This window comes from Lolium rigidum, chromosome 7 (genome assembly GCF_022539505.1).
Source record: "Lolium rigidum isolate FL_2022 chromosome 7, APGP_CSIRO_Lrig_0.1, whole genome shotgun sequence".
Taxonomy (NCBI): Eukaryota; Viridiplantae; Streptophyta; class Magnoliopsida; order Poales; family Poaceae; genus Lolium; species Lolium rigidum.
The window spans coordinates 107,172,420-107,187,567 of NC_061514.1; the positions used below are offsets into that span (position 1 = coordinate 107,172,420).

Sequence of the window (15,148 nt, forward strand, 5' to 3'; positions counted from 1 at the left end):
GCAGTATTGAATGTGAATACTCACTTTGTTTCTCAATAGTCAATACATAGCTTTGGTTTCAAGTCAAAATTTCGTAAACTTTGATCAAATATATAGAGTAATATAAACGTCTACACTATCAGATCGATCTTAGGCCCCTTTCTTTTGGGCTTATGCTTATGGAGAAGCAAGCTTATGGAAATCGATGGGGACAAGATGCGGTGGGGAGAAGCTCGTAGAAACTGGCAGCCCCCTTCTTTTGGGCTTATAGGGTTGCCTCATCTAGTGTGTGATGTCTATATTGCCCCTGATTGTCATGGATAAGCCCAACTACCATGTGTATGACGTAGTAACATCAAATGAGATGGAAACGATTCAATAAAATTACAATATTGTTCAGTACTTGCCAAAATAAAAACATGGTGTGAACGTATTATTTAATACATGCCAAAATAAATGGTATTTGTAATTACGACAATTACAATAATAATTCAAGCTACCAAATTTTGCAATTTCTATACGTAGTGCATTTATAGCACCAACATTATCATCATGAGCATAACTGTCTGCACCAACATAAGAAGCACTATTTTCATGGAGATATGCACCTCGCTCGACACGGTCGAAATGATCATCGCATAGCTTACTATCACGGATGAAGTTATGCAAACACATGCATGCGGTGAAATACATGGGCATCGGTTGCTACCTATTCGCGGCTACTGTTGACAAGCTCGGGAAGCTGCCCTCCGGACACTTCTAGGACAGCCAAATTTGCACTAAACATAAGCAGACACTTCTTTTGGGCTTCTTCAGTGGGGAACCTAGAAGTCTCTCTAGAAGCTAGAAAGAAGGGGCTTTAATAGGATCTCAAGGAATATATTATATTATGCATTTGATATTGTCGATATTGATATTTTTGTACGTACTTGCTCAAAGCCTGACCTTGACAAGAGTTATGTATAATCTACTGAGAAACAGAGAAAGTATAAACGTGGAAAATAGTTATTTCGGTCAAGTGCAGCAACTTTCTGTAGCTCATGATATGATGGGACGTCTTGTTATACTGCCTCCCTAGGGACTACGGACTAGGGGGCACGGCTAAGGACCAAAAGGCGACGAGACAGTGATATCTACGCACACGTCAAACGAAAATTTTCTTTACTGTAGGTCCTCTCCTCCAGTCCTCCTCGAAGAAAATTTTCTGCTATTTTACGGCACGCATTTTTCCGGAGCTCTCGGTGGCCGTGCAATCACGTAGCATCAGACGCAAACGACTAGTTTTTCTCCTGTCTCGTCGCTCTTGTCTTCTCATGGCAGCTGTTACAAATTCGTTGACTCGTGGCAATTTGCTGTTTGAACCCTGCATTCCGACAAACTCGGAGTAAGGGCTCAGTTAAGGGTGCATCATTTGCGTTTGGGTTTTGGGCCGACAGTCTGCTAGCTCAACTTAACCAACCGTATTCTTGCAATGCTTTTTTGGAGAGCTTTCTTTATTGATTTTTTAATACATTTACATCTTAATGAGTTTCGGAAACAAAAGGCTAGCTAGCACATGTGTAGCCTTATTGGCCGAAAAGTGCTTTTGGCTCCCGAGCATCAGTGGTCTCGCTATTGTTTAAAAATAAAAAATGTTTATTAGTTATCAAAAAATCTGAAAAATAATTCTGTAGAATGCCAGTGATACATCTTACAATCATGCAAAATCTCAACCTAAAATTCTTTTTTTACTTTGTACTAGAAAAAAATAACAAAATCCGACATGTTTTCGGCGATTTGAAAATGATTACTCAGATCTACACTTTTGTCTTTTTATGTAGCTTAAAATATAAAGTATTTGAAACTGATATTTTACACGTTTGTGAGATACATTATTAGCTATAAGCAAAAAAAATTAAAAAAATTGAAACTCAAATATATGATTTTTTATTTATTTAAAAAACATGATCACTGGTGCACATGCGCACCAAATCTCTATCCCTTATTGGCCTCCTATAAAAAACAAAAATAATCTCTATAAAATTAGTGGTAAGAATTCTATAGTTATCACTAGTTGAGAATATTTTATATTGGTCATGTGATCCGTGACGTGGCAAACTAAAAGCACATCACATGTAATATTTGTGGCTGGCGTGGTTTTGGTGAGCCACCGGTATGGATCTACCACTCGCATGACAGAACGAGTGACACACCACAACAATATGCGCTCCACGAGCCAAACGGTTGGCCAACCTCAGTGGCCTGGCATTTTATTAACACACAACCGAAAATATTCTAATCGTGGCGTGGTGCATTGGGCCACACCACTAGCTGCTCGCTGCTGACCAACCAAGGCACGACCACGAAGAAACAATAACTCGCGAGTGTCGCGACCCCCCGTCCTCCGTGCCCCATCGATCTATTCCCCACACACCACGCTGCCTCGCCCCTCGGCTCCACCACCTTTGTCGCCCCTCTTACCTCCCCATGCGCCTACGACGCCACTAGTATGTGCCATCGCCGCCGCCGCCTCCACCTCGTGTCCACGATGTCGTCGCCACCCCGTGTCCGTGCCGCCACCACCAACCCCACACCCTTTCCATCGTTGCCGCCTCCGCCACCCAACGTCTATGCCGTCTCGGTGAGTCACGCCACCCACGCCCCTACATTGAACTAATTCTGTCGCCGCCAATTCGAGGCCGCCTCCACTTGTTAGTCGTAAATTATTAATTGTAACTTTTTTATTGTATAAACTATTAGTGTAGATTATGATATGCGAATTGTGCATCGTAGATTCTTAATTTGCAAAATATTCTATGTATAATGCAAATCTTCTAGTCTTAAATAATAAATTTTAGAAAATGTAGTGTATTGTTAGTGGTTGAAATGTTTAGTTTTTCATATTAAAAGGACATGGCTTCGTCCTATTATCTATACCACACTAGATGTGCATCGAGCTTGTAGATGGATGAGTCCTTCAGTATGTACATTTTAGTAGTTTTGCAAATGATGTGGTAAGTAACAAACTATTATGCATGCAGTTCAACACTTTCTACGAAGCACATGAAATGTGAATTATTCTTGTTTTATCTAATATTTGTTTTTTATAACTGATGCATAGATTGTTTCGTGCAATGTAAGGTCACGTTCAACGACCTTGTTGGAGGGAGCGTGTCCATCCAGAATCATGGAGACACATACAACACAAAAGTGAAGAAAGAGTCGGCAAAGACCCTTCTGCGTGGCCAAGGATGGATGTTAGGATGTGGTTCATTAAATAGAAGAATCTCACTAGACGAGAGATGATACACTTGAACTTATAAGCTCAAGTGCCAAAGATAACCATTATCTATCTCAACTTTGGTGTGTATATTGTTCTTGCTTATCTAATGTTTGTTTGTTTTTCTGAATTGGTGCATAGATTGTTCCGTGCAATGTACAGTCGTAGTTCAATAATCTTGTTGGAGGGAGTGTGTTCTTCCGGGATCATGGAGACACAAATTACATCATAGTGAAGAATGAGTCAGCAAAGACCATTCTGTGTGACCAAGGATGGAGACGGTTCATTAGAGAGAAGAATCTAACTGGATGAGAGATGATACACTTTAACTTGGCAGCTCAAGTTCCAAAGATAATCATTATCTATCTCAACTTTTGTGATATAGTAGATGAGCATAAGGAAGAGGAGGAGGATGGCGAGGAGGAGGAGGTGGTGGGGGATGCATTGGAAGTTACCATGTTCGCTCAAAGATGCAACCTTAGCGAGCATGAGGAAAACCATCTCTTAGAAATTCTACCACCACTCAATACATGCATCGAAGTGCCATCTGTGACCAGGGTGTCAAGCACAAATATCAATAGAAACAATATGGCATGTTTCTTTCAACTCATATGTTTTTCTTCTTTTTGTTGTTGTGTCCATGCATACATATCTTGTGATGCCGGTACTCTTTTGACATTGCTTTTTTGTTGTTGGTATACTACAAATTATCCCCACTGTGGGTATCCTCCCTTAGTATCCCGGCTGAAGAGGTAGCTGGAGTACATGCTGCAGCATCTGGTGCCATCACCAATATTGGTACAAAACGTAGGAAAATGGCCGCTTAATGTTCCACATCGACAGATGGAGGACTTTATGAGGAGCGTACATCTACAAACAATTGGACAAGCTCTTCTCTTGACTGCTAGACCAACAACGCGTAGGAACCTCAATGTGGTGTTTGTCATTGTCGCCATCAACGAATATTAGTTGTTCATGCGGCGATGGTGAACAATGTTATGAATGCTCTATGCATGTGAACTACTATTGAGATTTAGATGGGTGATGAACTATATGTTGTGGCCTATATGTGAACTTTGCTGAGATTTCTAAATTATATTCTATTACCAATTTCAATATTAGCGATGTATTTTTTATTCTAGATAATTATGGTATTGTCGTGGCTTGCTAACCCACACGCGATAGACTATTTGGTACTTGTGGTATGAAATACCATGATACCATTAGTGTGTCCAATCGACGCCACCAAGGGTGATGTTGTCCTGCCACTACAAGACTTTTCTCTACTAGTGTATCAAAAGATTGCTGTTATGAAGTCGCCCAATAATCCCTAAATCATACTCCATTTGTCCCGAATTATTTGTTATAGATTTGTCTAGATATACATATATATTGACACATTTTAGCGTATAAATATATACTGATCTAGATAAATATATGGCATCACTGGCCCGGCGGCGTAACTTATTTTGATGAAAATTTTGATAAAAAAATGAGCGCCTTACAATGTGCGGAGGCTTCGTAAAAATCTTGGATCCGCCACTGCAATGACATCTAACTTGGAACATAGGTACACATTCTTGTTGTCTGATTGGATAATGAACTCCTTGTTTACAAGCTAATGAACATCTTGCTCATGTAAAAAAAACTTCTTCCTGCCAAGTTTGGTAGTAGCTAGAGAGACGACGAAGTTAAAACATAACCGTGTGGTGACTTGAAGGAGGCACGTTTAAGTTTTGCTTGTCGTGTAAGTGGCAACGGGACGACATTCGCAATTTCACGCAATAGAGAGGTGCTGGATGCACAAAAGGCAGGAGGTCGCGCATTGAAGAGAAAGGAAACAAAAAGCCTATCGAGCTTTGTGATATCTCGCCTGCAAGGCTGCAACACCACCCTCCGCCGTGGAGCCATCCAGGCAGAAACGCCATCACCTCTGCAGCAGGCCCGAGGCAGAACCCAGCTCAGTGTCCCACACCACACCCATGGCCACGGACACCATCACAGTCACCACTGCGACGGAGCATTTCTTTAATCCCCCCAACCTGAGCTTTTCTTACCCACGTGACCATGCTCTCACTCTCTCTCAGTCTCAGCTGAGCCAAAGCGATTGTACGCGCAGTCCACCAGAGGAGCTCACTCAACCCGCATCGAGCCCTGCCTGATTCTTCTCCAACTTGCCGTGCGGGTGCGGTCACCGCCGCCGCCGCCGCTCTCCGTGTCCGTGATCTCATTTCCGGCCGTGCATGCCACCCCGTGGTGAGAAGCCATTACCACCCCCTTTCATTTTCTTTCTCTGGCCTTTCTCCCAGCTCCTTGCTCGTTGCCTCCCTTCCCTTTCTTCTTCCGTCTCCTTCTGGATCTCGTGCTTCTTCTCGCAATGTGGCTATGGGGGAAACGCAGCAGAGGTCTGTCGTGGTCTTGAGCTCGGCTTGTATACACCTTGCGCGGTTTCTTCTTAAGAGGTGATGATTAGGACTATGTACTTCTACTTGGTTGTATTTATGCGGCGCGAAATAAATCAGGTGTTAGTTGGGTGGGGAATGGGTCCTATGGGACCAAGATTTGGTCCGTTTTTGTACTCCCAGATGGCTCCATTTGGTTTTCAGATAGGGGTTTTGGATTGATTTTGGAGCTATTTTTGGTTGAGATATCCTCTGCTGATTGATGACTGGTGCTCGCACAGACAGCTGGGTGGCGAACTCGGCCAAGATTTGACTTTTTTTTTTGGTTTCTTGTCACACTTTCTGCGGGGTCGCGTCTGTTAGAAAAGCAGAGAATGTGTGGATTATTCATACTGTTTTCTCTTTACTTTATGTTGTTTCAGTGGAAAGGAGAAGTGACTGCTGATTCTTCGGCTCCATTTTACTTCTTCCTGTGAATGCTCTTCTTTGACCATCATAATATCTTATCTTTCATCCTCAGTAATTACTACATCGATCTCAAATTGGGGCAAGGAGCCCAGGATTTGATTTTACCATGCTCTTGTGGATATAAAATGATCCTGGATTTAACTGCCTGGAGTTGTAAATGTCTCCGAGTTTACCTGAAACACAAAGGATGACCCATTTGAAGCTGTGTTTGTGATGTATTCTTGATCTATGATTAAGAAAAAAAATGAAACAATGTCTAGGAGGAATTAGACAGGATTGAACTCCGGTCGTTGGGGTGCGCCACTCGACCCAAACCACTGGGCTATGCCCACGTCTGAGCTATGATAAAGGCATCTTATCATTTTCTATGCACTAATTTCAGCGTTTTGATGGTTGTTATTTCCGATTTATTTCAGGTTCCAGTGACTTGGATATAGTGGGAGCAGCCATGTTCAAGGAAATAGCCAGTATTGAATCATAATCATCTACTCTTGCTGCATAAGGCAGACTCAAAAATGACGGACATAAGGCGCCACTCTGTGGATGTGCCACTGTCAAGAACCTTGGTGCAGCTGAAGCGAGTGAGGTCGTTGCGCGATCCATCAACAAACTCTATGAGCAAGTATGCGTCTCCTTCTGACAATATGATCTGGGAGACTGCTTCAAGCAACGGAGCCACAATGGAGCTAAGCAGGTCAGCACACCATCACTTAATCGAAGAAGACGTAGATTTGGAAGCTGAAGCTACTATGGGGTCAGAGCGAAGCTTTCGGGCACCCAATGCAAGAACTGCATCTTACAGGAAATCTTCCATTGTCAAGATCAGAGGCTTGAACCCGCCGAGAAACAAGCAAGGTCATCGTGTCCGTGTGGATGGTCACCGCAAATCGGTGGATTCTAACCACTCTAATCATAGCTCTCTCCGACAGTTAGCAAACAATATAGTAACAAACGTGCCGGAGGAGAAGGAAGAGGAGGAGGTGAATTCTTATGAACAAGCAGATCTTGCTTTGCCGGAGAAGACTGACGAAGAAGTAGAAATGCATTCCAAGTTCAGGAACAGGTCTTCCGCAGCAATGAGCCGTGTCGGCAGCCCTTGTATGTCTGCCAGTGAAGCGCACTCAGTTGGGTCGAGAAGAAGCACGTTAGGGCATGGAACCGAAGACACACGAATGAGGTCGAATGATGTTGTTGGATCAAATTTTAGTGGATGTGGTATAAGCTACTGCTGGTCAGGAGCATCGAAGTACCGCGATCTTTACTCCGATAGTGATGGTCCAGAGCAACCTCTCTTATCCCCGGAGGGGACTGAAGCAGCATTCCAAGACAATGTGCCATACACTGAGACACCGAGGTGTTTAAGCCAAAAGTTCCGCCCTCGATCCTTCAGTGAACTGATTGGCCTCAATGCAGTTGCTCAGTCCCTCTTATATTCCTCTTGCAAAGGAAAAGTTGCTCCAATGTACTTGTTTCATGGCCCCCGTGGTACAGGCAAGACATCGACCGCACGGATTTTTGCTGCTGCTCTAAATTGCCTCTCCCTCGAAGAGCAAAGGCCATGTGGGTTCTGTAAAGAGTGTGTCATTCTCTTTTCTGGGAGGAGTAGAGATGTAAAAGAACTTGATGCAGCAAAAATGGACCGTTTGGGTCGAGTAAAGGCACTACTCAAGAGCGCATCTCTTGTCCCATACTCCTCACGCTTCAAGGTTTTCATAGTTGATGAATGCCATCTGTTGCAAGAAGATGCCTGGTCTGCAATAGTGAAGAGTCTTGATGAGCCATACCGGCATACTGTGTACATTATGATTACTTCTGATTTAGATAGCTTGCCTCGCACTTCCGTAACACATTGCCAGAAGTTCCATTTTCCAAAGATAAAGGTTGCAGATATTGTCTACAGGTTGGAGAAAATCTGCATAGATGAAGGATTAGAATTTGACCATGATGGGTTGTACTTCATTGCTGCAAAGTCTAATGGTTCTCTTAGAGATGCTGAGATAATGCTGGATCAGCTTAGTTTGCTCGGGAAGAGGGTCACGATTTCTCTTGTGCATGAACTTGTGAGTAGTGTACCATGATTTTCAATAGGAAATAATAGGCAGTCACACAGTATAATCATGTTTCCACCTTTGTTATTTGCAGGTAGGATTGGTGTCTGATGATGAGTTGATTGAGTTGCTTGATCTAGCATTGTCATCGGACACCACCAATACTGTCAGACGAGCTCGGGAACTTATGGCGTCGTCAATTGACCCTCTGCAGCTGGTCTCTCAGTTGGCAAACCTTATTATGGACATCCTCTCGGGACGATGTCAATCTGCAGTCACTGAAGTCAGCAAAAGTTTCTTAGGAAGATATGCATGTATGTATGCTTTCCTATAATGAGTTTCTATGTTTCCACATGTATATTATGCACTAGAACTTCATTGTATCAATGATAAAACAGAATTTTTTGTGCTCTCAATTTTTGAAGTCTAGTCAAATCACTAATATGTATGGTCTGTTCTGATAACAGGTGCATTTTGAACTATGAAAGTTTGCTATCCACAATCCCACATACCTGTTTGGTTCCACCAATTCTTTTACCCTTACTATTTTCTGATGATCTTGCAGTGGCAGAAGTTGGTATAAGGAAACTCAGACATGCACTGAAAGTACTGTCAGAAACTGAAAAGCAATTGAGGACATCAAGAAATAAGGCTACCTGGGTTACTGTTGCGCTTTTGCAGTTTGGCACCAATGAATCTGATCTAGTAGCAGAAACAAATGAAATCCATGCACATTCAGCAACAGGATATACAGGTAAATACAATCAAATATATTATTTGTGCTGGTACCCAACAGAATGATATAACATTTATGATATTATGTGCAGATGACTGGGTTTCCAAGGTAAATTCAAGCTCCAATTTCTGTGATGCGTGTAACAGCAACAAGTCTAACTGTTCCGAAAGACACTGTAGACGGCTTAAGCTTGAAAACATCTGGAGGAGAGCCATTGGGAAATGTCAATCCAGGTCAGCCAAAAGTTTTCTCAAAAAAGAAGGAATCCTATTATCAGTCCATGTTACTGAAGGTAAATCATGTCTACCATGTTTTATTGATTTTATTTTTAGCCTTCTCATAGGTTTATGCTGATTATGACGCAACAAATGTGAAATTCTCAGAGGTGGCTATAGCAGAAGTTGGATTCAGTCACCCGGATCACCTATCAAGGGCAGAGAAAATGCAAAGCCTGATAGAAGGAGTATTACAGCATGTTCTTGGGTTCAATGTGGAGATCAGATTCAAACTTGTACCATGCACAGCGAGGAAAGATCCAAGGCTGAAGAGAAATTCATTCAGCCTGCTCGGCTGCTCAGGACGAAAGCAAGAGCTGTCAGATTCATCTGTGACTGAAGAAGACGAAGCTGTGAGGCATGGAGCAAGGGAAACACCGCTCAAAGGCTACTCCTCTAGTCAGCAGCGATCACCATTCATTGTGCAACGCGTTGATTCTAAACCAAAAGTTCATGGCAGTGAGGACGATGCCCGAAGCACCTTGACATCAAACAGATCGATGACCGATGACCTAACAAGGACATGTAGGTCTGAGACTAACTGCTCCAAGGGTGCTAGTGAGCAGGGTCGTTTTGATAGCATCCAGGAGCCTGACCTTCAGCCAAATTGCTTCTCACGAACATTGAAGCTTCAAAAGAGGTTCTTCTCATCAGATGCAGCTCACACAATCTGTTTCAGGATCCAGCCACACAACAAAATGAGTTTCCTACCTAAGAAAGAATTTGATACTTATTTCTGCGCATACGAGCCCTACGAGCAGTGTCCAAGATCAAATTCACGAGCTACTTACGGTTCAAGAGATGAGGACTTGTAAGTGATCTGAATGCCGTTGATATTACTTAACAGTGTTTTGACTTATTCTTCATTTTTACATTACTGTCTGCAAATTTTGGTAGGCAGTGCCATACTCATTGTTTCTCCTGCAGGTCCATCAAAACTTCGCTATTTGGTTCAAATCTTCTCTGCTGGAGGGGGCCTAAACAGTCAATCTAACAGGTACATTACCCTATATTTACGCATCATTTCATTTGGCAGCCTTGCGAACACTGCTCTTGCTGTTCTGTTGCTAGTGGTCATGCGGTTTCTTGACCCCATTAACTGGTGCTTTGTTGCATACAATCACTGCAATGCAACGGCCAGCACAAACATTACTTCTTGAAAATGTGAAGGATCATATCATTAGAGGAAATTGTGCCACAAGAATAAATAAAATTGAAAAAAAAACTTACATTGTCAAAATGTAATAACGTAGAATATAAACCATGTATTACATGTTTCAGTATTATGTTGTTGAGTTCACTTCTTTGGTTGTCTTGCTTTTGGACTGCAGAAATGGATGCTCAAATTAGATGGACCAAAATCACATAAATTTTGCAAAGCCGAATTTTTGCCTGAAGCTGGAGATATGGTCACGCTTTGGCAGCAGTTATTAGGGAAGTCAGCGAACAGGATTAAATCTAGATAACTGAGGCATTTGCACCAAGCGGGGTTCTTGTTATTTGTAAAACAACCGAGGAAAAATGTTGTTTGTACCCCTGATTTAGTCAGATGTTTTAGCTATGCAGATTTGACAAGAGACCTGAAGCGGTGGTTTCCAGTTCTTCCAAGAAAGAATCAAATAATGCCAGTACGCGTTTGTACAGCATGCCGATGATAAATCCAACTGAATAGTCCTGCTATTTCTAAATTTGAAACCTTCTGTGGCAGAACCGGAAAATCTATTTCTCAAATGCCTTGCGTATTATTGTTTTGTTTCTTCAAGAAAACGCAAACAATATGATTTTCTTTTCATTGAATGCAACCTCTAAAGAGGAGGGGGACACGACTGTCCTAACCAAGCGACTACAACTAGTTTAGGAGGTGCCTCAAACACCAAGCGATACAACTAGGTGGAGAGTGCCTCCGTAACAATAAAGGGCTTCGCCTAGTGTGGCCTCTAGCCATGAATGGTGAGGCAATAGGGCCGCGCCACAGCTAATGCCAGATGCCTCCAAGAAAATGCCAGATGCCTCCAAGGACAAATGCAGCTCCAGCACTGCCTAGACCAACGTACCTCGCACTCGCACGGTCGCACCCATGTGTCTAGGGAGTCGGCAGTTGGAAGACACGACTCGGCTGGGACTAGTGTAGCAGTTGGGGAGGTGTCATCGATGGTGTAATGTGCCACCTCAGAGGTCAGCGCCTAGTGTGGCAGTCGCGTAGTGCGCCACAACAGCCTCCACCGATAGAGGCTAGGAGGGGTGGGAGGAGGGAGAGGGGTGGGTGGAGGGCGGAGGAGGGCCGCGGGTCAGGCAGGCCCAAGCGGTCCAGATGTACTTATTTTCCAGAAACCATTACCACGCAAGCCACATTTCAACCCTATCCTTAGGAACATACCATGAAGAATAAAGCACTGGCATTTGAACAAGCAGCCATTCCGATTTAGGTTCAGTTTAAAAACCAGAAGTCATGGCATCATCTGTCCACAACTCAAAGGAACCAAGAAGTCCAAAGTTCAAACTCTAGAATGACCTAAATGTTCTCTAGTTTTTACAGCCTAAAGATAGATTTCTTTTCTCCCTGTACAGTATGAAGGTGCTTTCCCACAGTCAGAATTAACCATGGGAAGAGACATTCTTCGCAGATGCTGGAGAACTAGATGAGATTAACGGCAACCTGGAACGGGGGCATGGCTTCTTTGCCCTCGGCAAGCTTGACACCAAGCTGACCCTGGCTACCTCCTCCAAAGGCGTACATCTTACCGGAGTTGGTGAGAGCAACCGTATGAGCATAGACTAGTTTGTCGTCGATCCAATCCCCGGCATTTGTTGTGCTAAACTGCACAAAACTTTCCTCTAGCCCAGCGAGTGAGGTGACTAGTTTGGGAGCCAGGATATCTCCACTCTCATCGTCTTCACCATCCTGAAACCCAGAGCGGCCAAATTCATTAATTTGAGAAAATTAGTAGTTGACTACTCCCTCCGTTCCATATTAGTTGCCGCGGACTAATATGAAACGCAGGGAGTACAAGTTTATCAAGTTTGGTCAAGATTCTAAGAATTTTAAGATTAAACCTGGAGGCCTACTCCCTTCTGCCCAAAGGTGTAGACTTCACCATTATCGGTGATGACAAATGTGGTGTAGTAGCCAGCTGAAACGTGGACGGCCTTCAAGGTTTCCACCGCCGTTGGGAGGGTCATGTATTCTTCGGCTCCACGTCCCAGACAGCCATGGACACCCCAACCCCAGGTGAAAATGCGCCCGTCACTGCTCAGGACCGCGGCGTGAAAAGCACCAGCTGAAATTGACATTGGCCTTATGTTGAATGTCTGAAAATGTTCGATCTGCAGAGGGGTGCCCTCGTTGCGCGTGTTCCCATGCCCAAGCTTGCCTCCTAAACCACAACCCACAGAGTACACTGACCTGCATATTCACAAATAAAATCAAGGGAGAGAACAATTTATGCAATTAAGCGCGAATTCAATGATCCTGGATTCTTTCAGTTAAAGGTTGTTTTCAGTTATGTGAATGGAAATGGAAATGCTATTGGATACCAAAGCAAAGAGGGAAGTCATGAATAATGCACATAAGGGAGAAATGCTTACATTCCATTGGGATGATATGCTAACATAAGGAGGTAACAGTTTCCAGCAGCAATCTGCACGACTAGAACATCCTCAAGGGGTCCGGAGAGAAGACGAGGCTCGACATCGGCGATTTCTGTAGCATGACCAACCCTTTCGGCTTGGCCCCAAGAGAAAGTATAAACCCGACCCTCTCTAGACAGAACCGCGGAGAAGAATCCTCCTATAGATGCTTGCACTACAAAGATGCCCTTCAGTGATTCCACTAACTGCGGATTGGGACAGCTAACTTCGTTAGTAGCAGCTGCTCCATAGTAATCAAACGGCCCAAAGGTACTGTGTCCAAATTTGTACACGCTTCCCGTGTCGCTCACAAGCATGGTTCGCCTCGATCCAACTGCGACTTGGGTGATTCTGATGCCTTGCAGAGACCTACAATGCAGAAAACAGTTTGTGACATTGCACACAGTTGTAAATTCGTTCATATCAACATACTACCTGATAAGGCATGGCTTGAATTTGTGTTCCATATCCCCAAGGCCAAGCTGGCCCCAGGAATTCGCGCCAAATGAGTACACGTCTCCCTTAGATGTCACAACAATGCTGTAGCCTGGTCCAGAACTAACTTGAGATTTCCCACGGCGGTAATTCTTCTCGCCAACTAAAATGTATCCAAGAACAAGCTTCCAAGATCCCCCACACCGTTGCTTCAGCCACTCCTTCTCTTCTTCCCCCATTAGCTTAAACATGGCCCTATCCTGGCACATATCAAATGCGGCAAGTTCCGGAAGTGATAGTTCCAAGTCAGGTGGGAACTTTGCTGGATTCCTGAAGAATGTACACGTAGCCTGAAACAATAGACAGATCTCCACATCATTTGGCCATCATCATAATTCATAACCAGCATTTCAAAATTCATGCACCAACTGAAAGCATAACAAGGTAACTGTACAACTTGCCTCCAGAGCAGCAAGATCTTTAGGATCCAGCTCACAGGATGAGAGCAATTGCAGGAGAATGGATGGGTTAGCAGCTAGTGGAAACTGCCCTATGGCTTCTTCTCCGGAGAAATGGCGTTTTGTGTGCTCGTCTTCCGGATCCCGCTGGGGAGACTGTGAGGTGGCATCATGCACTATGTTGTGGAACTGTATAACCAGTGAGGCTTCGCTTGCTGTGGCATCCATTGGACACTCCATGCTCTAGCAGCTATTGAGAAAAAATGATCGTTCAGTAAATTATAAACCTATGAACTCAGGAGCTTAAAGAGAAGGCAGCTGCATTTTTTTGTTGTAGGGAAAGTAACTTGTCAAATCATGCATTGTATTTATTTATTAATGCACAGCAGCTTTTTCATAGAGAAGGTAATTAGTCAAATCATGCATTGTACTACTATTCAAGGAAACAAAACAGCAACCAGTTATATGGTTATGCAACTCATATGGCACTTCTCTGTTGAATATATAAATACATAATGAGCATACACCATCGTAGAGTAAGATTTGTTCCCAAATTCAGAAATCTGAAGATGACATTTGTTTTACAGCAAACCCACACCCTTAATCATTAAATAGTCCTAACTACTATAATCTGAATATGACATTAGTTTTACAGCAAACCCACACCCTTAATCATTAATAGTACTAACCACTATAATCTGAAGATGACATTTGTTTTACAGCAAAAACACACCCTTAATCATTAGGTGTATAGTCGAAGCATCCCATACTAGCACCATTATCCAATGTGCAAGCAAGAAACTGCAAGCAAAAATTACAACTCCTAATACACAGCCCTAAGGATCCCCAGAAATTTTAACAAGATGAACTGATTATACACCAACAGAGTGGACTAGACACTCAGCCAAAGAAATAAACAAGTACAGGAAAGAGACGATCCGGCCGCCAAGTGATAAAGAAACCACTGTTATCCGATCAAGGTCCAATATCATGAAGTCAAGGCATCAGCCAAGCATCACAAGTTCCGATTCGATTTCCATCACCTAAAAGGCTAAAACCCTTACTACTCCCAGCCTCCCTAGTTCTACTACACACTGCGCAGCCACCAGAAGGAGAAGAAACTAGCAGAGGATTTCGTGGAGAAGAAGAGCGAAAGATCCTCCCTCCTTCCTCAGAGAAGAAATCGGAACAGATCAGATATCCAACCGCCCCCTATCATCCATGCTAACTATCTGCCTCGGAGACCGTCCCGATCGATCCCACGAATTCTACACCGGAACACCACTAGCAGAGACGGGGAAGAAGAAGAAGAACCTGAGTAGATTAGGGTGCCAGGGATGCTGGATCACATGGAATCGCGGTCGGCGGGGCGGTGATCGAACTGCCGCAGTCTATCTATCTGATCCTGGCAATGTCGCGGGGTGAGTTTGGGGGGTGTGAGAGAGAGAAACCACCCTCAGC

The 15,148-nt window shown here is 43.6% G+C and overlaps 2 protein-coding genes across 2 annotated transcripts; one reads left to right on the forward strand and one right to left on the reverse strand.

Annotated features, from left to right (window-relative positions):
• Positions 1-6,623: 6,623 nt before the first annotated feature.
• Positions 6,624-10,551, forward strand: LOC124669294 (protein STICHEL-like 2). The gene is made up of 7 exons (XM_047205933.1): positions 6,624-8,168; positions 8,251-8,470; positions 8,722-8,910; positions 8,984-9,184; positions 9,276-9,978; positions 10,095-10,164; positions 10,499-10,551. The coding sequence occupies exons 1-6, from the start codon at positions 6,624-6,626 to the stop codon at positions 10,159-10,161; spliced, it is 2,925 nt and encodes a 974-aa protein (XP_047061889.1). The 3' UTR covers positions 10,162-10,164; positions 10,499-10,551.
• A 1,251-nt stretch (positions 10,552-11,802) lies between these two features.
• Positions 11,803-15,106, reverse strand: LOC124671807 (ultraviolet-B receptor UVR8-like). The gene is made up of 6 exons (XM_047208134.1): positions 15,002-15,106; positions 13,691-13,937; positions 13,230-13,579; positions 12,753-13,163; positions 12,222-12,570; positions 11,803-12,069 (listed from the first exon to the last, which is right to left on the reverse strand). The coding sequence occupies exons 2-6, from the start codon at positions 13,925-13,927 to the stop codon at positions 11,803-11,805; spliced, it is 1,614 nt and encodes a 537-aa protein (XP_047064090.1). The 5' UTR covers positions 13,928-13,937; positions 15,002-15,106.
• Positions 15,107-15,148: the final 42 nt, after the last annotated feature.

Excerpts from the sequence above, each read along its gene's own strand:
- LOC124669294 (XM_047205933.1), top strand. The coding sequence starts at position 6,624 with ATGACGGACATAAGGCGCCACTCTGTGGATGTGCCACTGTCAAGAACC. Across the intron at positions 8,169-8,250 it reads TTTCTCTTGTGCATGAACTT|GTAGGATTGGTGTCTGATGA; the intron begins GTGAGTAGTGTA and ends TGTTATTTGCAG. Across the intron at positions 9,185-9,275 it reads ATCAGTCCATGTTACTGAAG|AGGTGGCTATAGCAGAAGTT; the intron begins GTAAATCATGTC and ends TGAAATTCTCAG.
- LOC124671807 (XM_047208134.1), bottom strand. The coding sequence starts at position 13,927 with ATGGAGTGTCCAATGGATGCCACAGCAAGCGAAGCCTCACTGGTTATA. Across the intron at positions 13,580-13,690 it reads AAGATCTTGCTGCTCTGGAG|GCTACGTGTACATTCTTCAG; the intron begins GCAAGTTGTACA and ends CTATTGTTTCAG. Across the intron at positions 12,571-12,752 it reads GCATATCATCCCAATGGAAT|GTCAGTGTACTCTGTGGGTT; the intron begins GTAAGCATTTCT and ends GTGAATATGCAG.